The 26024-nt window shown below is 33.8% G+C and overlaps 1 protein-coding gene across 1 annotated transcript in view; it reads right to left on the reverse strand.

The window, feature by feature from the left end:
• Positions 1-26024, reverse strand: part of LOC150108543 (KICSTOR complex protein SZT2-like) — a 1022772-nt gene that overhangs the window by 880409 nt on the left and 116339 nt on the right. Inside the window, exon 10 of the mRNA XM_090390485.1 lies at positions 4315-4411. Coding sequence (XP_090246611.1) covers positions 4315-4411 — 97 coding nt within the window. The remainder of the gene's footprint in view (positions 1-4314; positions 4412-26024) is intronic.

A 26024-nucleotide genomic window follows, 5' to 3' on the forward strand; every position in this document is an offset into this window, starting at 1 on the left:
CAGTAGATGTGCCCTCTCCTCGATGAGTGACTGAACTCCCTGGAGGTGTCACGTAATGATGATGATGATTCTCTTCCATCAACTGCTAAGATCAATGGCCTGAAGGCTGTTGATCTTAGCAGCTTTCTTAATATTAGTTCTTTGTAATCTAGTTCATTCCTCACTATGTGACTGGTCTTTTTCTCAGTCCATTTAGTTTGGTTTATTTTCTTAAGCGCAAGTATTTGGATTCAAACGCATGCAATTTTTTTCCCTTCATTTTCTTTGTTATCCAACTTTCAGATCCGTAGAGAGACCACAGGCAATACCACAAAGTAGTATATTTTTAGTTTCAGCTATTTACTTATTTTATTACTATTCCAAATTTTATTTAGCTTTCCTATTACAGACTAACCTAAACCTATTTTATAATTTACTGTTTTCATATAATGTAGATCTAAAGTGATAAGTGATCCCAAATAATTAAACTGAGTTACTTGTCCAATATATTTATTATCAAAATCAAATGTTAACTAGTTTCTTTTCTTTTTCTACTGTCATTATTTTGATTTTAGTAAAATTTATACTATTATATTTATAGCTGATTTGGCTTATTTTGCTCATCATGGATTTCAGATCATCTTCACCATTAGTAAGGACTATACCATTAGAGAGGACAGTACATTCTTTTACAGCTTCCTCAATGACATTACTAATATATATATATATATATATATATATATTAAATAAGTATAGTGAAAGGGGACAGCCTTGCATAACCCCTTTTACAATATATATTTCTTCTGTTTCCATTTTATTAAATTTTGCTATTGCTTTTGTGCTTTAATAATATTGCTTAATGAGATTAATAATATAGGGATATATGTTAGTTTTTACAAGGAATCTGATCATGCATTTTCTACCTATTGTATTGAAAGTCTGCTTATAATCAATGAAACAGCAATAAAGAATAGAATTGTTTTCTATTGTAAGGTCTGCTGGTCTCTGTATTACTAAAACTGTATCAACTGTTCCTCTGCCACTTCTGAAGCACATTTGTTCCTCTTCTAAGATTTCTTTATAGATTTAATTCAGTTTTGTATAATATGGATGAAAATCTTGTAAGCATGATTAAGTAGACACAAATGATTATGTGATAAGCCTATAGTTATCACATAATCATTTGTCACTTTTTTTATGCAATGGAATTATTTTTGATATCTTCCAATCTTTAGGAAATTTCTCTTCAATAACTATTTTGTTAAATAGTTTTCTTAGGTAATAATAATAATATTTCACTGAATCTGGTGTCAGACAAGGATGTACATTATCCCCACTGTTATTCATTATTTATATGGATCACATTATGAAGGAAAGTGGTATTAAACCTGATATCAAAATTGGAGATGTTAATCTCAGCTCTTTAATCTATACAGATGATGATATACTTCTAAATAAATCTGTAAGTCTGCAGGATTCTGACTACATTGAATAACTCTTGTAATAGATTTGATGTGAAGGTCAGCAATAAAAAGATAAAGACAATAAGCAGAAGCATTGAAAATATCAACTGCATCGTAAATGGAGAACCTATAGAACAAGTAAAACATTTCAGTTACTTAGGCACAATTTTTAGTGAAGATGGTAAATTAAATATGGAAATAGACAATAGAATCAACAAAGCTGGTATGGTAGGAAGTCAACTGAATAAATTTATATGGAATAAGAGAGAAATTAGTCAAAACACTAAATTAGCTGTATACAAGACAGTGTTCAAACCCATTTTTACTTATGGATCTGAGAGCTGGGTTAGAAATAAAACACTTGACCAAAGACTAGAGACTGCAGATATGAGAGTCCTGAGAAAGATTAGAGGGGTAAACAAATGGCATCAGTGGCAATGTCATATTAAAAATGAGGATATTAGGAAAGAACTTAACATTGTTAGCAGAGCTAATCTCAGGTAGTATGGTCACTTAAACAGAATGGGAGAGGAAAGATTAGCAAAACAAGTGTTCTTTGCCAGGTTGGCAGGAAAAAAGACCCAGAGGAAGACCATATAGGTGGATTGATACAGTAAAAAGTGCCTTAGAAGATAGAAACATAAGATCTGATAATTTTGGAGTCTTGACAGGTAACAGATTGATTTGGAGGAAAATTGTAGATAGAAAGTTAGTAATGATGTAAGTTTTTCATGTAGTACTATCATATCCTGTACACCCCTTGAGGGTACATGTCAGAAATTTGATGATGATATTTCACTGATATTCTAGTATCATCAGAGCACAATTATAACTGTGATAGGCACACCCTCTATGGTTGGATAACCATAGAGTTAATTTAGAGAAGTCAGGATATCCAGTATTAAAATGAGAGTAAATTAAGTAATTCTTGGGTAAATTAATGCAACCATACTTGTTGAGGTTGGAAGAGTGCTTCATAGCTGATGCCGATTCTAAAAATGGTTTCTTTTGTTGTTTTCAAAAAACAAAAAATCACAAGAATCAAACAACCTGGATAACAAAAAGGCTGCTTAGGCCTGACAGTATCCCATCAACTGTGCTCAAGAGATGTGCTCCTGATTCTTGATTGTTTCTACATCCTATTTATACATAGCTGGCATTTGTCCCAGAGCATGAAAGCAAGTCCATATTCAGCCAATTCTAAAAATAAAATAAAAAATAAATAAATAAAATCTATCAGCTTATCACTCTCATTGCGGGTTAACCATAGCTAAACCCACAATGGTTAACTTCTTCAAACACTTGGAGAACTGTCGACTAATCAGTGACACAAACATCAAAGATAAGGATTCCATTAGTTAAGATATATAGCAGATCTTGCCTACCAAACCCACTCTGCATACATATGCACATATACACACAGCATGAAAAGGTTGAAAAAAAAAATGTGCTGGCACTTGACATTTCCAAGGCATTTGATACAGTGTGATAATGAGAACTTCTTGGCAAACTTTTCTGTATTGGATCACCCATTTTCTCTCATGCTATTCACTGTTTAAGGTGGAGGGTATTCTCTCTGCAGATTTTCCCTAACACAAGTGGTCCTCAGGACTGTTATTTTACCCATCGTCCTATATACTACATAACCAATTCTCATTGACATCAAACTTCTATTACTCATATGACAAACTTTTGCAGTGCATAAATATCTCAAGCATCAAGATCTTCCACCAGTGCTCTAAACACTGATCTCAATATCATACTTCAGTGAAGTGATGACAACCTAATTAACCTTCAATAGTTCCAAAACACATCTCTCTCTCTCTCACACTCAAAATACCCTTATTTCATCTCCTCTTATTGCACAGCTCAAGAGTCAAAACTAGATCTCGCTTTTTGGACTGACACTAAGCAGTAGCCATTACTGGCCTTTCCGTTCCCTGAAAATCACTTTTCATCTGTCTGGCTGCTAATAACGCTGCACTAACCATGAAATAATGTTCTCACATTTAGAGTGGTGCACCAAAAACCTTCCTAAGCATTTGACCAGATCTAGCAAATAGATGCCTTGTAAACAGTCAGTGCATAAAAAAAAAAAAAAAAAATTTAAAAAAACTAGAGTCAGTTCTTTTTCATGTGCTGACTGTTGACAAAACAACAGATTTGTTTACTGCCAGTTTAGATATAGATAAAATCACTGTTGTTAATTAAACAGAAGTGAATTCAACTTCTATTTTATTGACCCATTTCCCATGTCTGTTGCATGCTATGCTCAATGGCCTGTCATGGCCAAATAACTTGGTTACTTTTTAAACCTAACTAATGCTCTAATAAGGCAGTTTATCGATCTGCATCTGCATAGTGTATTATGGCTATCGATTGAACGTGTTCTTCTGGCTGGTTTGCCTGTTTCGTGGGATGAAATATCCTACCGCCTTCAACTGAAAAGTTCTGACTAATATATATAAGGCTCTTCACATCCTAGATGGGATTCAAAACCAGTTCTTTCCAGTCATACGGACAATCACAACAAGCTGAGGATCCATGTGCTTTACTGACTAATAAATTAATTTGAATGACCCATTGTTATGTGGGAAATAGCCAAAACTGCTTGAAAATTCTTGCCTTGAGTTATATTTCTATAAAGTAATTATCAAATAAATACTTTTCTAGTTCATGCAGTCAAGTAAATTCTGCTTACAGCCACAAGTTAAGTAATCATCCATAATCACTACTAACTGATAAATTGTGACAGACAGAATTCCTATATAAATAAAAATTCTATATGAATATATATCCGACATAAATTCAGATGAGTGTGAATAAAATTATAACTCAATAAAATTATGACTATAATAAAATTAGAGCTCACCAAGCTGTTTCTGGAGGCCAATTAGATGTAACTGCATACTCAATTGTTACATTGAATTTCCAAGGAAGTGTCATTTTCACAGTTACTTGCTTGTTGCCTACAATTTCATAAAAATATTGTATGACTGTTGAATTTATGAAATCCACATTAAATTACTAGAAAATTCATAAGCCAAACACAATTTATTAATCCAAAAATATTAAAAAACATATATTTATAACTGAAGGGGAGAGGATGGGGGAAGAGAGAGAGAAAGAGAGAGAGAAATATATACATACATTACTCTTTCAAAAATTAAAATATAAACCTTGATGTTTCGTTCATATTTTAATGCTCTCTTTGATGCAAAGAAAAAAAAAGTATTTTGTAACCAACTGTTTCTTGGTAATCTATAACAATTTTCCTACACTTTTTTGGGAAGGGTGTAAACCTACAGGAACCAACAATGTACATCTGTCAATCACATATATAATTAAATTCTATATAATTATACATCATTACAACTGGAGATGGTCATTTTTATACATCATGAAATAACTTTTCTAATTAGTCATTTCCCTTACATAATTCAGGACCAACATGAACTTAACCTTATGCAACCTCTTTAATTAGCCATTAAAAAAAATTCCAAAATGCATAAATTATGTTGTGCTTGAAACAGAGTAGATCAGTATATGCAAAAGAGCATGCAGCAACCAACCATCATGTTATGCTTAAAATGGAAATACCCCTTCCCCTTTGTAGGCATCTGCCTACAAAGTACTTATATTATGTTCCGTCAGTTGCCATTATTGCTAAATGACATCTGCAACATATGATAATTTTCAATATTTCCCATTACATTATCTTCTTTACAAACAAGTGGACAGTCACAAAGCAACAATAAATCTAAAGGGTCAACTTGCAAGCATAACAAAATTGATTTAGAGAGGAAAATGATAAAAAAAATATATATATATTAACAGACAAAAGATCGTCCTCTGCTGCTTGTGAACCAGATCAGGTTGCTTCAACAATGAATATGATTTTGAAATACCATGCCCATCTGAAAGAGCAAAAGTTCAGCACTTTTAAAATCAACACCAATCACAAATTTGGTATCCCCCCAAGTGAGACAAGAAAGGAAGTCTATCTTTAGTGGAAGGCAGGATAGACAATATCTTGTTGATTGGCTTAAAAGTTCTCTGGAAGTTAAATTATAAATTTTTGAGATTCATTCAAAAATTTTCTTTTACGAGGGTGGTCTGAAAAGTTCTTGGTCTAACAATGAAAAAACGAATTTATAATTTCAAAATTATTTTTATTTTTCAACATAATCTCCCTTAAGACTAATACATTTGTTCCAGCGATGCTCCAACACCATTATCTCATCCCTGTAGTAGTTCTCAGTAAGATCTGCAAAATACCCTTCTACAGCTGCCTCTTGATTCAAAGAGAAATGCTGACCAGCAAGGAAGAATTTTAATTTTAGAATTTTAGTGAATAGGATGGATGTTCCAACAATTCATAGTGCAGATCCCTAGATTTTCCCATTGCAAAAACACCTTTGTGGGCAGGTGCATGGTCCTGATGAAAGATGATTTTTTTTCTTCTGCAAATCAGTTCTTTTCTCATGAATTTTTTAGTCTAGTCAGGTTAAAAGATTAGAATAATATTCCCCAGTTATTGCTTTACCCTTTTCAAGATAATTAATAAACAAAATGCAACTCAAAACACTGATACCATGACGTTTCTTGCTGATGGAAATGACTTTGTCTTCTTTGGCACTGCAACATATAATAATTTTCAATATTTCCCATTACATTATCTTCTTTACAAACAAGTGGACAGTCACAAAGCAACAATAAATCTTAAGGGTCAACTTGCAAGCATAACAAAATTGATTTAGAGAGGAAAATGATAAAAAAAATATATATATATTAACAGACAAAAGATCGTCCTCTGCTGCTTGTGAACCAGATCAGGTTGCTTCAACAATGAATATGATTTTGAAATACCATGCCCATCTGAAAGAGCAAAAGTTCAGCACTTTTAAAATCACTTTTAAAATGGCTTCTGTCCACTGTTTTGACTGCTGTTTGCATTCTGGTGTGTAATGGTGAATCCAAATTGCATCCATAGTAATAAATCGATGCACAAAATCAGTTTTATTCTTGTTAAAATGCTCCAAGCACTGTTCAGATATTTTCATGCGAGTACGTTTTTGATCTGCTGTGAACAAGCACAGCACCCATCTTGCGCAAAGCTTTTTCATTTGCAATTCTTCATGCAAAATATATCCTTCATGTTCTTTTGAAATGCCTATAGTCTTAAGTAATTTCATGCACTTTAACTTGCTGGTCATCCAATACTATATCGTACACTTGATCAATGATTTCTGGTGTTTTTACACTTTTTTGGACATCCTTCATGTGGATCATCTTCAAGGTTGGTATGGCCACGTTTAAACTCGGCAGCCCATTTCTTAATTGTCGAAAACGAAGAAGAAGAGTGCCCATAAACTTTTATGAACTTTGAATGAATTTCTTTTGCAAAAAGAAATTCATTTCATTAAAACTTCTTTTACAAAGAATTTTATAACTGCACGATACTCAATTTTATCCATTTCAAGGGATACAGACACCTTTGCTTCAGACAGCTGTATAAAACAAACTACTTGATAGAATGACTTGCAATTTCACAAGAATGCTTATGACAGATGTACCAACTTAGAAAAAAAAATCTTGCCGATAGTGTTGCCATCTATGGTCGAGGCTGAGAACTTTTCAGACCGCCCTCGTATATATGGAATGGAAATTCTCTTATTATCTTATATCATTATTTTATGATCTATCAGTAGAAAAGTAATTATCTCAGATGTGTTGTAATTTGGATCAAAAGCAATCAATTAGTATATAGTTTTCTTTAATGCATAGTAATTGAAGTCTGAGAGTTGTCCTCAGAAATGCAGATGACAAGTGCTCTATGGCAATCGTCTTGACAATTCGAAATTTTTGTGAAGGGTATTGCATTGAGTTCTGGAGAATGTGTCATTCTGTTCCTGTAAACAGAAAAGCTGAGAGAGAGATCATTACAAGGGAATCTAAGAAAGGAAGGACTCCATATTTTCTTTTCCTAATGAAAATTTTTATTCTAAGATCAAAGTTGTTGATTTTAGTAAAAAATCTTCATTGGAGCATAGTCAAATAATGAACCTATCATCAGTAAAGGTAGAGATAATAGTGAAGAGTCATTCTTCCAAGAATTCCATGAAATCATTAGATAAGAGTGGTGACTAACAACCTTAACACTTCTTTATAGAGATTAATTTGCCAGGAGAAGTCAAATAATTTAAGGGTATCCAGCTGGAAAATGCTTAGCGAGCAGATAATTGCATCAAATGGAATGCTGGTGAACAGAGAGAAACATTGATGTCAGGGCTATGAAGGCACAGGTCCTTCACATTAGAAATGAAATCTGTAGAAAAGTGTAGCATTCAACACAAAGGTAAACTTTCTAAATTAACAGGCAACTTCATGAAAGAAATGAAAGAAATTTCAAAATGGTGAAATGAACAATAAAATGTATTTGAGTCTACGGTTGCACAAAATGTTCTCCTAATAAAGGAGTGGAGTAATTTTTTTGAGTCATTAGAGAAGGCAGCTAACAAAGAAAGCTAAAAAGCAAGTCCTTGTTCTAGATCTAAACAGCAGGAGAGGAAATGCTCTGGGAAAATTTTGAGAAAAGGACAAAAGCTAATAATAATGGCAAGTACACCTGCTTGATTTCTGTTCAGAGCATAGATTAATCATCACTGTGTTTCAAGATACTGTCCAACCAGAGATGTGAGACCTCTCAATGCAGAAGAAGGCGAATCTATTCCAATAATAGGATAATCAATAAGGAGGGTTCAACCAGTCGTAAGGGGCGGTCGAGGAACGGGGAGAAACCCCGCATGAATAAAAAAAATATTAAATGTCGGAAAAGTAGCTTTTCATTTATGAAAATTCTAGTTTTTAAAGCAGAAACTACAACAGTTGGAAAATTTTACATATAAAGTACATAATTTCGCTTGTTGGTGAGAAAATTTGTACATTGCCTTTATTCCTTTCAACATAAACTGAATCTTCTTGGCAATCTGTCAGCCAAGGTTCTTGCATTTGTCGTCAGAATAAAGAAGTGCACAAATTCATAGAGAGAAAATACAAGAAAAAAGAAGTTTTAATGATATTTAAACGTTCAGTAATATAATCACTATGATTATATTACTGATATAAGAATATTATACAGGAGATTTGAAACTGGAAGTGATCATCAATTAGTTTCATACAAGATAAAAATGAATATCATAATGAAAAGAAAAATATGTAAGAAAGTTTCAAAAAAAGAATTAAGTTGACCAGGTTTTACATGTGAAATATAGACAACTATACAAATATTATTCAAGAAAAAAATGAGAGTTCAAAAACAAGAATCAAACTTTAAGGTGTCAGTGGAAAACAAGAAAACACTGATGACTCAGGAAGAGACAGATGGTAAAGTTGTCTGCATGGATAGAAAATATTCAGAACTAAATAAATGGTAGACATAGTAAATTAAAGAAGGCAGTCATAGGAAGAAGAAAGCATACTGAAAGTTCCTAGCAAGTAAGTGAGCAGATGTTTCCTAAGAGAATACACAGAAACATGAACAATAACTAATAAACGTCTCAGGACGACTGGTAAGAATGAAGAAAAATTAGAACTAATATCAGGAGGAAAATTAGAGGAGTGAACAGATGGCATCAGTGGCAATATCATATTAAAAATGAAAATATTAGAAAGGAACTTGACATTGCTAGCATTTAAGAATGTATGAGCAGAGCTAACCTAAGATGGTTTTTAGTTACTAAACAGAATGGTAGAGGAAAGGCTAGCAAAAGGTGTCCAATGTGAGGAGGGCAGGAAAAAGATCCAGATGAAGGCCAAGATCTAGGTGGACTGATTCAGTCAAAAGTGGCCTAGATGACTGAAGTATTAGATATCACAATAGTGGAGTGCTGACAAGTGGAGTGATAGATTAATTTGGAGAAAAATTGTTGATCGATTAGTACTAATGCAAAGTTAATCATGTAGTATTGTCATAATAGCCTGTATATGCTTTGTGGGTACATATCAGAAAACTGATGATGATATTAGGTAGATGAAAAAATATTCTAGAGGCTATTAAAAAAGCTTCAAAATGAAGAATACTTTAAAAGGTACCGGAGATGATAAAGGTGACATAAAAACTGATGTTATTCCAGATGTCTGGAGTAATTATTTTGACAGACTTAAAGGAAACAAACAGTGATGGAACCTAGAAATATTCAAGAGGAATGTAGGAGTACATATCAATACTTGATTTGTCGATTATTGATAGGTACTTCTGATTATATTTGAATATTATCTGTTCCAGCTGACATTATATTGTAGTAATAGTAGATGGAGTCCATATTTGACCAAAGATGCTCACATATCGAAGCATAAAAGTCTTAGAGTGGCTAAACTATATAATTCAGAAGGTCTGGTCAGAAGGTCAAATTTCAGATAAGTAGATCAGAGATCTTATAGTTCTTATCTATAAAAATAAAAATAAAACTGAATGTGAGAATTACATATTAATTCTCTGTTAAGCATTCCAGGTAAGATTTGTGTAAACATACTTGAGAAAAATTGTGGAAGATAAATTTGGAGAAGTTGTCAAGAACAAATTTTTACTTCATAACAAATTGAGAATCATGGGAATATAAACTTCTGAAAAAACAACCACAATATGCAAAGATATAAGCTGTTCAGAACACTACAATTATATGGAGTTAATAGAGCATTATACAGAGCAATATGTTGTCGATATGTAATTGTAAGTCAGCAATTAGAATGGAAGGATGCATAGAAAGGTGGTTTGATGTAAAATCAGGTGTGAAGCATGAGTGCATTCTTATCTACACTCTTATTCATCGTTTATGTGGATTACATTATGAAAGTAAGTGACATTAAATGTGATATCAGAATCAGAGATATCAAACTTGGCTTTAGAGCTCTTGGCTTTATACAGATCAAATAAATAATAAATAAATAAATAAATCCAGTGAAGGTCTCCAGGATTCAATAACAAAACTGAATAACAGCTGTAACAAAATCAGCATTAAAATTAACAAAAAAAGGACAAGTACTCTGAAAATAGGCAGATATATGAAAACATCGATTGCATTCTCAGTGGTGGACCAGTAAAGAAAAGTAAAATATTTCAGTTTTTAGGCATGGATTTTAGTGAAGATGACAAATTAAATTTGTCATCTTCACTAAAATAATGTTGGAGTCTTGACAAGTAACAGACTGATTTGGAGGAAAATTGTAGATAGGAAGTTAGTAATGATGTAAATTTTTCATGTAGTACTATCATATCATGTACACCCCTTGAGGGTACATGTCAGGAATTTGTTGATGATGATGACAAATTAAATATGGAAATAGACAATAAAATAAGCAAAGGTATGTTGGAGAGCAAGCTGAATAAATTTAAGAAAGATATTAGTCAAATTATAAACTAGCAATATATAAGACTGTGTTCAAATCAATTTAGCTTATGGATCTGAAAGTTGAATTAGAAAGAAAACTGTTGATCAAAGACTAGAAACCACAGATATTAGAGTTCCTAGAGAAAAATTAGCAGTGAACAGATCAATGGAAGAATCATATTAAAAATGATCTCAGGAAGGAAAAAACACGTTGTTAGCGTTCAAGAATGTGTGAGCAGAGCTAATCTAAGGTAACATGCTTTGATGAAGAGGTAAGTGCTGAATCCACAAAAGTACTATGAATCACACATGAACATAGTGAAGAAAAAGTTAATAAATTGTAATTAGTAACACAGATATTTCAGTTTATATATCTTAAACTATGTGCTACAGAATGGATAATGTAGGCACTTTAAAAATTGTATATTTTTTCATGTGCAGGTGCATGAGAGAACCAGTTAAGCATAATCCTATTAGGATCGGATGCAGGTGTATGTGAGAGTAAACTATATTAAAAACTGATAGACTAATTTGGAGGAAAATTGTTGATAGGAAATAAATATTACTGTAAAGTTAATCATGTAGTAATCTCATATCCTGTACATCCCTGAAGGGTACCTATCAGGAGAGTGATTATGTCTTTTGGATTCAACTGTGCTGCATTCCTTTTGGTGTTGCTGTCAACTTGAAGATTCTCGCTACATTGAGCTTCCACAGATCAGTTGATAACAATGACCTGTGTGTGGAAAGACCAGCATTCAAATCTCGTCTAGGATGAGAAGAGCCTTTATAAGGATTTTTCAATGGCAAGCCAGCTTATTTTATGCATAGGTAGCAAGATTTCTCCTCTAGAAATGGAGTTTATCCCCAAAACAGGCACACTGGCCGGAAGAACATAAACAATTAATACACATACTGGCCATTGTTGCTTCACCCATAATTCCATATAACCCAACCAATGCTATTTTCATATGTAAATTTTCTATTGCTATAAAATTAACATACCTTTTGTTAGTCAAGAGTAAAAGAACACTGAATAATCATATCTTGATAAGCATACTCAAAAGATAATCCAAAAGAATTGAAGTTTTCATTATGAATGGCTTATAATTGACAATTTTATTTCAAATTAATTTCTTCCAAAATTTATAATGTTAATTTTTTTCCAAATTTATGTCTCCAATACTGTCAGATACTTACATTTCAGTCTTCTAAAACAGCGATTTTCAACCGGTGTGCTGCGAGAGGTTTTCAGGTGTGCCACGAGATTTATGAAAACAAATTAATTGAAAGAAATAATGTCGTAATTTGCACATTTATTTATTAGTGTCTGGTCTTCCATCTTCTTGTGTGTGTAAATCAATCAAAATTATGCCTATTTTTGCCATATCATCAAAAAAATTAAAATATATTTTTAGTGTGCCATATTATGAAAAAGGTTGAAAATCACTGTTCTAAGACATTACTAACTGCATCCGTCCACCAAAATCTTAGTCTTCTTCCAAGTCTTTTTTCCTACCATTCTGGCACAAAACACTTACTAGATCAACTTCCTTACTTTTTCCTATTCTATTTAAGTGACCATGCCATCTTGGATTCTTAAATGTCCAAGTTCCTTTTCAATATCTTAATTTTTAATTGATGTTGCCACTTATGTCATTCCTAATTTTTCCCTGCACTTTCCTAATTTTGCTTACCATTCTCCTCTATTTGCTGTTTCACTTCTAACCAAACTTTCCACCCTTCATGATATAACTGGTTTGAGCACCATCTAGAGTACTGTAAGCAAAGTGTCTGAGTTAATTTCTTTTTTTTTGTTACATATATGTTCAAAAGGCTCTAATCTTATCAGCTTTTCTTATTCCATGATCAAATGCCTCGTAATCAATTTAGTTTTTCTTATTCCCTAATTGATTTTCATATTTTATTTGCCGTTTCACTAAAAACTGCACCTAAACAGTTGATATGTATAAACCATTCACTAGGTTTAACAAAGAGAATGCAATTAATGTCTTCCGATTCTGCCTATTTTCATAATTTTTTTTTTATTGCTGATTTTCATAACAAATTTGTTATAGCATTATTAGTTCAGATAACGCTTGTGAAGGCTTGCATATTTACCGATGAATATAATATCTACCATAAAGTAAATAGCTAAGTTTAACATCTACAATTCTGATAAGAAGGTGGATATCACTTCATAATATAATCCAAACAGATGATGATTTAACAACAGAAATGTAATAAGCAATCCATTCTTACCCCTGATTTTACTGGAAGTTTTTTTTCCACTTGGTTAGACTATAATAAATTTAGTTTTACCCTTTATCCAAGTGTAAGCAAAGTTTGCACCTGAAGTATCTTCAGGACTGAAGCAACTTGTGGTAAAGGTGGACAAAGCTCTCATCACTGCTTGTCTTAGTATCTCCCATAATGCAAAGCACATCTCCTTGCGGACATGTATGATGCTATGCATTAAGGGAAAGGCCACTACCCAGACAAATAGGTAAATATGACTTCTCCATTGCTTTCACCTTAGTATCACCACCTCTGGGTCTGGCTCCCACTGACAAGACCTCAATAAAGGTCGAAACCAGTCTGGGTAGTGGCCCTTCCCTTAATGCATAGCATTATACATGTCCGCAAGGAGGCGTGTTTTGCATTATGGGAGATATTAAGACAAGTAGTGATGAGAGCTTGGTCCCCCTTTACCACAAGTTGCTTCAGTCCTGAAGATACTTAAGGTGCAAACTTTGTTTGCTTACACTTGGAAAAAGGATTGAACTAAATTTATTATAGTCTAGCCAAGTGGAAAGAAACTTCCAACATCTTTCTCTAAATCCAGAGTAATTTAATAATAAGGTGAAACACCTTTTTGCAACTCGTATAGGTAAATATGACTTCTCCATTGCTTCCACCTTAGTATCACCACCTCTGAGTCTGGCTCCCACTGACGAGACCTCAATAAAGGTCGAAACTGGTTGGAAGTTTGGGTGATGAATGGCAATGCTGTAGCCCATGAAGTTTTAACTGAGGTATGGCTGTTGCCCCTCAGATGACATATGAGCAAATGAGCAGCTCTGCTCGGTGGTGGTGAGCCTGCCACAGGGTAGAGTTAACGCTGAGAGTTCTTCTCAGTGGCTGGGTGAGCCGGTTACTGAGGGGAACAACGCTGAGTTTTTGGAGTTTGACCTGTACTTGAACATTCAATAAAGGTCAAAACCAGTCTGGGTAGTGGCCCTTCCCTTAATGTATAATATTATATATGTCTGCAAGATGTGCTTTACATTATGGAAGATACTAAGACAAAGAGTGATGAGAGCATGGTCCACCTTTACCATGCGTTGCCTCAGTCCTGAAGATACTTCAGGCACAAGGATTAAACCTGATTTTACACTGAACCACTTCCTTGCGTATCCCTCAATTCTAAAAAATTACATGAAGATTACATGTTGCTCTGAATAATGTCCCATGTATATCATATGCAATGGTGTGCTGAAAAGTTGTGATAATCATCATGAAAGAATTGAGGTATAACCATGTAACTTACATATTATTCTACATATTCACCATGAAATGTTATACACTTGTTACAATGCTGCTGTATCATTTGTAATCCTATGAGAAAAAAGTTTTTTTCTCTTGTCACACAAACCAGTCCTTAGCTGCAGATATGATTTCATCTGTGGTCAATTTTGTTCCTTTCAATTTTCTTTAAATTTTGGAATAGGAAATAGTCAGATGGAGTCAGGTCTGGCAAACAGAGTGGGTAAGGCAGACATTGAAAGCCTAAGTTGTGTATTGTCATTGCATTTCATAAGCACTGTGAGTAGGTGCACTGTTCTGCAAAAGCAACATGCCTCTGCTTTTTCCACAGCATTTTTCCTTCCATACCACCTTCATTCCTTCAGAGCTATTGAATAAACTGTTGCTGTAACAGTTTCACCATTTTTTTTTTTTTTAGTTACTTGGTAAGGATTACACCATCCACATCCCAAAAGACAATGGCAAGAATCTTCCCTGCTAACTTTTTGGGTTTGGCTTCTTTGGCTGTGGAGAACCTTTGTGTCTCCACTCCAAAGACCGTTGTTTGGTATCTGGGTAATAGTGATGATGCCACGTTTCACCAACAGTCACAATATGAACCAAAAAAATTTGCACCTGATTTCTCAAAATCCCTTGAGATGATAACACATATTCAAACATTTGGGGACCAATGCTGAGAGCTTCTGCATGTCCAAATTTTGGTGGATAATGACCCCAACTCATCCCCTGGATATCCACAGAGTCTTTGCAAGATTTATGGCTGGTATTCGTCTATTATCAAAGATCATGGCTGCACTACATCAATGTTTTCAGGTGTGATCACTGTGGAAGGTTTTCCTGACCTGGGAGCATCCATTGTTTCAAGATGCCTAGTTTTAAACTTGGCCATCCATCTAGTAATTGTTGGATATGCTAGGGCACAGTCTCCTCAAGTTTCTGACTAAGGTTGCTGACTTTTCTTGCAGCACAAAAAACTTTATGATGGCCTGCACTTCTGTGTCTTCGAATTTCTTCAAAACCTCTGACATGTCTTCTTATATATCATAAAACAAAAAGAACAAATTATTATAATTTGATGAAACATGGGGGTAAAAGAGTTTTAAGATATGTTCCTTCTTGTTGTAATATGAGCTGCTTTAATATCATTTTTGTTCTATGTGTTTACCAAAACTTTTCAGCACTCCCTCCTCGTAACTAATGTTTTGAGCAACTATTTACTATAGGAAGTGAATCTACCGACTTTCAAAAACATATGCACAGACTATCAGTACATGCATTCCTATCAACAATTTTCCTTCAGATTAGCCTGTTATCTTTTTCTTTTCCTTGAATGTTGCAAGGGGATCAGCATTCATTTCAGACAAATTATGGAGACTACAACCATGTAAGAAAAAATTATTTTAATTTTCTGACATTTCAACTTTCATATTAAGGTCATCATCTGGAGTATACAGATATATATACAGAGACAAGCTATATTACATTTCACACAGTATGCGAAAGAGACAATGATTTGAGCAACGATTATTCTACTGGCCTGAACTCAAGTGGAAAAAAAAAATTAAATAAATAAATAAGAATAAAATAACTACATTAAAGCTATATTCTATTTATGACAACATCAGAGACAATTTCATATAGATAGTTTTGTAATGGCAAAAGTGATGTCCTAATTTAACATGAGTTCTTAGAGTTAAGATCCTGGATTACTTACACTTCTATTTATAATTAACTCTTAGAAGAAAGGCTATGTGGATAGAATATGTGCCTTCTGTATTCTTGGGATTTTTAGACCATCATTATTGTTAAGATTAGGGTGGTTGATAAGAATTTAACAGGCCTCCTTAAATTTACGTTCATACCACGTTTTGGTGTGATGTAAACAACAGGTGCCTTTCCAGTCAATTCTGTGTAGAGTATTCAAGGCATGATCAGAAAGGCTACCATTATTAAATGTAATGTGCTGTTTATGTTCCTTTTTTTCAGACAGGAATTGTGTCTTGTTTTCCCTATATAGACAGCTCATTGAAAAATCAATTGAATACAATAAACCCTTATATGTCTGGCCTATATAGACTATGAAAAAGCAATTGATTCAGTTAAAACATCTACAACACTAAAAGCATTTGAAACCCAGGGAACTGAGAGACCATATATTGAAACACTAAAACATATTTACAAGAATGCAACTTCTGTAATTAAATTATATAAAAACAGTGAAAAGTTCGCAATACAAAGAGGCATCCGATAAGGCGACACCATATCTCCCAAATTATTTACAGCTGCACTAGAGGAAGTCTTTAGAAGTCTTGATTGGGAAACAAAAGAAATAAACATAAATGGAGAAATGCTGTATCATCTGAAATTTGCAGATGATATTGTCCTAATAGCAGATAATCTTGAAGATCTAGAAGAAAGGTTAAATCAGCTAAATGAAGCCTCCAGAGTAATTGGATTAAAAATAAATAGAGAAAAAACAAAAATAATGATGAATAAATATATTAACCATAGAATGGTTAAAGTTGAAAACCACGAAATAGACCAAGTTAATTCATATGTGTATTTGGGCCAATTGTTATCCTTTGAGGAGTGCCAAAGAAAAGAGAGTGAACGAAGAATTCACCTTGGATGGATGGCTTATGGGAAAATGAGAGATATATTCAGAAGTGACATCCCTATGAGTCTAAAAAGGAAAGCTTTCGACCAATGCATACTTCCTGTCCTAACATATGGAGGAGAAACATGGACTTGAACAGAAGCCCAAAACAAAAAGCTGAGAACAACACAACATCGCATGGAAAGAAGTATGCTAAAAATAACATTAAGAGATAGGAAAACAAATACCTTGATAAGATCATAAACATGTGTCATGGATATTGTAAAATACATTAAACAAGCTAAGTGGAGATGGGCTGGCTATATTGCCAGATGCAGTGATGGGAGATGGACTAGAAAAACAACAGTGGAGACCAATGGATGGAGCAAGACAAAGATGAAGACCGAGAAGAAGGTGGAGGGATGAACTGGAACAAATTGCAGGAGTGAGATGGATGGGAGAGGCAGAAAACGGAGTGATCTGGAAAATCATGAGGGAGACCTTCGTCCAGCGGTGGACAGAACCAAAAGGTTGAAGAAGAAGAACAGGTGCAATGAAAGCAAAGCTTCACAAATATCCCAATCGATGACAATTCTTCTTTTACAGGACAAATTCCCTCCTGATATCACAGCGATCTTTGCACACGTACTACATTCTGGCTATTTTGAGTGGCAAAACACTTTCTACCTACAAAAAGAAGGCACAGCCATGGGCTAACCATTATCACTCCCCAACTGCTAACTTTTATATGGAATCTTTTGAGAAACGTGCTCTAGATTCCTCTCCTTTAAAACCAAACTCTGGCTTAGATATGTTGACAATGTTTTCTCTGTCTGGTCCCATGGCTGCCAGATATTAGGCAGTTTCCTCAGCCACCTAAACAAACAATACAAATGCATATAATTCACAGTTGAGATTGAAAGGCAGAACACACTTCCTTTTCAAGATACACTTGTCACATGTCTTCTTTCTGGCAGTCTTTCCTTCACTGTTTACCCAAAGCCTACACATACTGGCCAATATATATACACATAAACTCCTACTATGGTAATGCCAGCCTTTCTGATCATGCCCTGAATACTCTACATAGAACTGACTGGAAAGGCTGTTGTTTGCATCACACAAAAAACGTGGTATGAAAGTAAATTTAAGGAAGTCTGCTATATTCTCATCAACCACCCTAACCTTAACAATAATGATGGTCTAAAAATCCCAAGAATATGAAGGCACATATTCTACCCACATAACCTTTCCATCTAAGAGTTAATTATAAATAGGACCGCACGTAATCCAGGATTTTAACTATTAGGGCACCAATTTTGCTGTAATAAAACTATCTATATGAAATTGTTCTTTGATAATGTTATAAATGGAATATAGCTCTAATGTATTATTTTATTTTATTATTATTTTTTTTTTTTTTTACTAGAGTTCAGGCCAGTAGAATAACCATTGGTCAAATCATTGTCTCTTTTGCATACTGTTTGAAATGTAATATGGCTTGTCTCTGTATATATATGTATAAGTGATGATGACTTTAATATGAAGGTCAAATGTTGGTCAATTAAACTAATTATTTCTAACACGGTTGTAGTCTTCATAATTTGTCTGCAATGATAGCCTGTTATCTGTCAACATTCCAATATTATCAGATCTTATATTTCTGACTTCTAAGACAGTTCTACTCTATCAATCCATCTACATCTTGGTCTTCCTCAGGGTCTTTTTCCTGCCAACCTGGAAAAGAACAATTGTTTTGCTAATCTTTCCTCTTCCATTCTATTTAAGTGATCATACCACCTGAGATTAGCTCTACAAACATATTCCAGAATACTAACAATGGCAAGTTCTTTCCTAATATCCTCATTTTTAATATGATACACACATTGATGTTATCAGTTCGGTCCCCTAATCTTTCACAGAATTCTCATATCTGTGGTCTCCAGTCTTTGATCTAGAGTTTTATTTCTAACCCAGTTCTCAGATCCATAAGTTAAAATGGGTTTGATCACTGTCTTGTATACAGTTAATTTAGTGTTTTGACTAATATCTCTCTCTCTCTTATTCCATATACATTTATTCAGTTGACTTCCTATTATACCAGCTTTGCTAATCCTGCTGTCTAATTCCAAATGTAATTTGCCATCCTCACTAAAATGTGAGCTTAAATGACTGAAATGTTTTACTTGGTCTACACATTCTCCATTCAGGATGCCGTTGATATTTTCAATGTTTCTACATATTTTCATTTTTTTTGTCTTTTTAATGCTGATTTTCATACCAAATTTATTACAGCAATTATTCAATTTGGTCAGGAAATCCTGAAGACTTATCATGGATTTATTTAGGAGTATAACATCATCTGCATAAAGTAAAGAGTTGAGATTAACATCTCCAATTTTGATATCATGTTTAATATCACTTGCCTTCATAATGTGATCCATATAGATAATAGTAGTGGAGATAATGTGCACCCTTGTTGCTCACCTAACTTATGAATCAAACAATCTTCCAATACATCCTTCAATTCTAACTACTGACTTACACTTTAAATACAGACTATGTATTGCTTGATATGATGTCCTAATGAAGAACTTTCCTCTTGCCACCTAGTCATATGCATTTTCCAGATCAACAAAACTTAAATATAAATCCTTGTTATATTCCCAAGATTTCTCAACTATTTGTCTTAAAGTGAAAATCTGATCCTGACAACCTGTATTTAGCCTGAATCCAGCTTGTGCTTCACCAAGCTTCCTTTCCACAATTGTTCTTAGCTATTTCTCAAGTATAATTGCATAAATCTTACCAGCAACACTGAGCAGGGATATACATCTATAATTCTCACATTCAGCTTTATTCCCTTTTTTATAGATGGATACTATGAGCTCTCTATTCCAATTATCTGGAATTCAACCCTTTGACCATGTTTTCTGAAATATGCAGTATAACCACTATAAAACTTTTATACCTTCATATTTTAGCATTTCGAGTTGAATATCATCTACTCCAGCTGCCTTTATACATTTCAGGTTTGTGATAACTTTTTCTACTTTAAACACAGATATATATATATATATATATATATATTCCAGATGGCATTCCTGTTGAATGTTTTTCATCCCTATGCTATTGCTGCTTGTTTCATTTAGCAATCTTTCAAAGTAATTACTACATACATCAAGAATATCTTTATTCTCAGTTTTTCCTCCATTTCTGAGCTTTTTCAGCAGCCTCTAGAATATTTACCACCGTCCTGATATTTATTTTCTATCTTCTGTTGTTTAGCTTAGTTTTACAGGGCTTCACTTCATTACATTTTCCTGTGTATTCCAGCAGATGCTAACTTACTTGCCAAGAACTTTCAATATGCTTTCTTCTTTTCCTTCACTGCCTCTTTAACTTCCTGAGTTCACCATGGAGCTCTGATTTTTCTATCCCTGCAGATTACTTCACCACATGCCTCTCTAGCTGAATCAATCAATGTTTTCTTGAGGATTTGCCACTGAATCTCCAAGGTTTGGTTCTTGTTTTCAAACTCTTTCAATTTTTCTTGAATAAATTGATGTGTATTTAAGTCTAAAGTTCACATCTGATAGCTGTTCAACTTTGAATTTTTGAAAACAATGAAGTGATGTTTTCCAGTGGGAAAACATCACTGTTGAAAATAACAGTCGATGAGACTTTTCTTATTTCTTGAACTCAGTTTTCTCTCCATGTGAATTTGTGCACATTTTATTACTAATACCATGTTCCAACATAACTAGTCCATGTCCTGAGCAGAAATCTTGCAGGTACTTACTATTATTATTACCTTTGCACTTTTCTCCAAATTTTCCCAAAACATTCTTATTATTTGGTAATCATTTCCGACTCTGCTGTTTAGATCTCCAATAAGGACCAACTTTTCATTTTTTGTTGTGTCAGCTGCCTGTTCTAATGACTCAAAAAATTCTTCCATTTCTTCCTTAGTAGAACCTTCTTAATTAGATAAATGTAGAATTAAAGAGGTGCTTAAGGGTCAAAGTTGTATAACTGAGAGGAGACCTCCACATAGCCTTTAAAGGAATGAGGAGAACCGACCAGGGCTTCTGACCTAATTTCCAATCCTCACCTTCTCGTGGTGCACCCTGTTGAGTATCTACTTAGATAATGAACGAACGAGGATGGGCTGGCATTTTGGGATTTAGCTGACCAAATTATATTCTTATTCGTTAAACCAAAATAAAAAATGATGGTACAAAATGACAAAATTTCATGCCGACTGGGGCGTTGCCCTGTTAAACAAGGCCCCCCATTGTTTTCGCAGGGAACCAGTGCAAACATTAAAAAGTCAGCTACTGGAACAAATCTGAAACTGCACCCAACTCAACATCACCAGAGTTAAAGATCAGTACTATCAACATAGGAAGCCTCAATGGCAAAGAAATGGGGCTAGCTGAGGAATTACATAAGTACCAGATCGACATAATAGGGATGACTGAAACAAAAAAGACAAAACCCGGTGAGATCTTTCTGAGCAATAAATACAAAATGTTATATTCAGGCAATGACAATCAAGGAAAAGAAGGAGTAGCTATAGTATTCAACACAAAATAAGAGGCTAATCTTCTTGAATGGCATGCAATCTCAAGTAGAGTAATGTGTGCAAATATGAGAATGGAGAATTGGACAATGAGAATGATTTGTGCCTATGGTCCCATAGAACCACAGAAGGTTCTACTAATGGAGGAATTTTTTAATGCTTTAGAGAAAGCAACTGACACAATGAAAAAGGAAAAGTTGGTCCTTCTTGGGGATCTAAATAGCAGAGTAGGAAATGATAGTCAGACATACAAAAATATTTTGAGAAAATTTGGAGAAAAGAGCAAAGCTAATAATCATGGCGAATACCTATTGGATTTCTGCTCAGGACATGGACTGGTTATTACTAACACCATGTGCCAACATAAAAATGTGCACAAATTCGCATGGAGAGACGAGGCAAGGAATAAGAAAAGTCTCATTGACTATGTTATTGTTGATTGTGATGTTTTCTCCCTGGTGCAGGACACCAGAGTGTACAGAGGATTTGAAATTGGAAGTGATCACTATTTAGTCTTGAGCAGGATAAAATTGAATTTCACATTGAAAAGAATAATATGTAAGAAAGTTTTAAAGCAAATAAAAGTTGAGCAGCTCTCAGATGTGAACTGTAGACTAAAATACACAAAGATTATTGAAGAAAAAATGAAGAGTTTGAGAACAGGAATCAAATCTTGAAGATTCAGTGGCAAACTCTGAAGAAAACATTGAGTGATTCTGCCAGAGAGGCATGTGGTGAGGTTGTCTGTAAGGATAAAAAAATCAGAACTCCCTGGTGGACACAGGAAGTTAAAGAGGCAGTGAAGGAAAAGAAGAAGGCATATCAAAAGTTCATAGCAAATAAGTCAGCTTCTGCTCTTAGAGAATATAGAGACAAATGCAAGAATATTAAACACTGTGTAAAACTAGCTAAACAAAAGTAATGGGAGGACTTTGGAAAGAATATAGAAAATAAATATCAAGAAGGTGGCAAAATATTCTGGAGGTTGTTGGGAATGGAGGAAAGAGTGCTGTAAAAGGAGTTACAGATGATAAAGGTGACATGAAAATGGGAGAAAAAAATATCCTTGAAGTATGGAGTAATTACTTTGAAAAACAGCTAAATGAAACAAGCAGTGATGACAGCACAGTGGTAAAAAACACTGACCAGGCATGCAGTCAGGAATACATATCCATACTTGAAGTAGAAAAAGCCATCAAAGGCTTGAAATGTGGAAAGGCAGCAGGAGTAGATGATATTCGACCAGAAATGCTCAAGTATGATGGTATAAGAGTCTTACAGTGGCTGCACTGCATAGTTCAGAAAGCCTGGACAGAGGGACGAATTCCCGATGATTGGAGTAGAGCTCTCATAGTACCCATATATAAAAAGGGAAATAAAACTGAATGTGAGAATTACAGAGGTATTTCCCTACTGAGTGTTCCTGGCAAGATCTATGCAAGTATACTTGAGAAACAGTTGAAGAGAATTGTGGAAGAAAAGCTTGGTGAAGAACAAGCTGGATTCAGGCCAAATAGAGGCTGTCAGGATCAGATCTTCACTTTATGACAAATAGTCGAGAAAGCATGGAAATATAACAAAGATCTGTATTTAAGTTTTGTTGATTTGGAAAAGGCATATAACAAGATGAAAAGAGAGAAGCTATTCAAAATGCTACAGCTATATAGTGTCAACGGGGCATTATATCAAGCAATAATTAGTCTTTATTTGAGTTGTAAGTCAGCAGTTAGAATTGAAAGAAGTACAGGAAGATGGTTTAATATTAAATCTGGTGTGAGACAAGGATGTACATTATCCCCTCTGTTATTCATTATCTATATGGATCACATTATGAAGGAAAGTGGTAATAAACATGACATCAAAATTGGAGATGTTAATGTCAGCTCTTTGCTTTATGCAGATGATGTTATATTCTAAATAAATCCGCTACAAGTCTGCAAGATTCTGTGATTAAATCGAATAGCTGTTGTAATAGATATGGTATGAAGGTCAGCAATAAAAAGACAAAGACAATGAAAATAGGCAGAATCATTGAAAATGTCAACTGTGTTGTGAATGGAGAACCTGTGGAACAAGTAAAACATTTCAGCTACTTAGGCACGATTTTTAATGAAGATGGTAAATTAAATATAGAAATAGACAACAGAATCAGCAAAGCTGGTATGGTGGGAAGTCAATTGAATAAATTCATATGGAATAAGAGAGAAATTAGTCGGAACACTAAATTAGCTGCATACAAGACAGTGTTCAAACCAGTTTTAACTTATGGATCTGAGAGCTAGGTCAGAAGTAAAACACTTGACCAAAGACTAGAGACTGCAGATATGAGAGTCCTGAGAAAGATTATAGGCGTGAACAGATGGCATCAATGGCAATATCATATTAAAAACGAGGATATTAGGAAAGAACTTGACATTGTCGGCAACCAGGAATGCATTAGCAGAGCTAATCTCAGGTGGTATGGTCACTTAAACAGAATGGGTGAAGAAAGATTAGCAAAACAAGTGTTCTCTGCCAGGTTGGCAGCAAAACGTCCCAGAGGAAGACCAAGATATAGGTGGATTGATACGGTACAAAGTGCCTTAGACGATAGAAATATAAGATCTGATAATGTTGGAGTCTTGACAAGTAACAGACTGATTTGGAGGAAAATTTAGATAAGAAGTTAGTAATGATGTAATTTTTTTTAGTAGTACTATCATATCCTGTACACCCCTTGAGGGTACACGGCAGGAATTTGATGATGATGTAGAATTAAATATTCTACATCATCATCAAATTCCTGCCGTGTACCCTCAAGTATATATAAAATTTGAAATTACTGGTTTTTGTTGTTAGTACAAATATATTGTGAGAAAATCATCAATTAATTGAAATTTTATATATATATATATATATATATGTATGTATGCTTGTGCAGTGTAAATTCACTGTATTTACATGTAATAGTATTTTAGCAAATAGAACATAGCAGAAAATTTACTTATAAGTTACCACATCGAAAATAAGGATTATAATTTAAATGTGTGAGTATGTTTAAAATACATAAGTTTTAATAATTACTTAATTCTCTAAAAGTGTAAGATTTTATCGCTTTTAAGTGCTTGAAGATAACACATAATGCAATGGTTTCTCTTGCTTCATAACTAAAGCAGAATGGGCAATGTTATGAGTGGTGGAACATGTGAAAAGAATACGATAACTAGTAAATGGCTGGGAGAGAGAGATTGATGAAAGAGATATGGAAGGATTTTTGGAACAAGTCAGAAAAAGTTCCATTACCCAATTTTTCATAAAGAAAAATTGGCTAATGGAACATTTAAAAGATTTTAGCTGTTATTTTACAAGGTGACTGGAATAACAGTTGTAAAGTGAAATTTTGGAACTTGATAAATGAAGTTTCATGTACAGAAGGAGAAAACTATCAGATACTAAAAACTAAGATATTAAAAACTATCAGATATCAGTTCCATTGGAAGAGTAATGATTAAACAGCTGTTTCAAAGAATAGGTACAGCGAGTTGACTTTTAAGTGTTTGGTCATTTTTCCTTGGAACTCCCTCATATAGGAAGAGGAAAATGGTTGTTAATCTTGAAGAAGAATGAAGGAACATTATCATGATTTTTCTGGAAGGCATTTTATTGAAGAATGCTAGGCAGCAGCATTTGAAATCAAAGGATTTCATTGTCCAAGTCTGAACTTTTCATCTCTCTTACTGTGAATAGGAAATCAATGGTTATTTTCAATACTTTCATAAGAGAAGTTGTTTTCAAGGTAAGGAACTATTTCTGCTGAAAAGATAAAGAAACTATTTTATTCAACTTTTATTGGAAGCAGAGCTGCGTTTAAAATAAACAAATGTTCTTTTTAGCTGGCATATTTTGGGCCCAGATAAGATGTGGTTTATTTCTTTTTTTTTATTTTTTAGATTTTAAGACAAGTTTCTGTTGAGATTAAAGTTCAGAATACTGTAATGTACAGTTAATGTATGTTAGTATCATTAAACAGTTTTTCGTTTTTGTATACAGAAGTGTGAAGACACATTTTGTTGATTATTGAGGAAGTAAATATAAAATTTTAAGAATACAAGAAAACTATCATAACAAAATACATATATCTAGGATCTTATTTGTGTGCTTAGATTGCAGTATAGAAATCTGATACCACTGAAGGCTTATTTTTACTATTGGTATAATCGATTACCAGGATTTAATACATAATAATAAACTAAACTTTCTACAAATTGCAGGTAAACTTATTCTACAAATGCATATCCAGAAAAATAAAGAGGAACAATAAAGAAGAAACATTAGCCCATAACTGAATAACAGAAAATTTTATAAATTTTTTATTTTTTATTTTTTTTGTGAGATCAAAGAAAGTTGTTCATAACCTATAGTAGTACCAGAAATGGGTAAGTATGATGCATGAAGTTAAAATATTTCAAAAAAATTTGTTAAATATC

The sequence above is a fragment of the Typopeltis vanoorti genome, chromosome 3 (assembly GCF_054136105.1).
Source record: "Typopeltis vanoorti isolate ZY-2024b chromosome 3, IOZ_Tvanoo_1.0, whole genome shotgun sequence".
In the NCBI taxonomy this organism is placed as follows: Eukaryota; Metazoa; Arthropoda; class Arachnida; order Uropygi; family Thelyphonidae; genus Typopeltis; species Typopeltis vanoorti.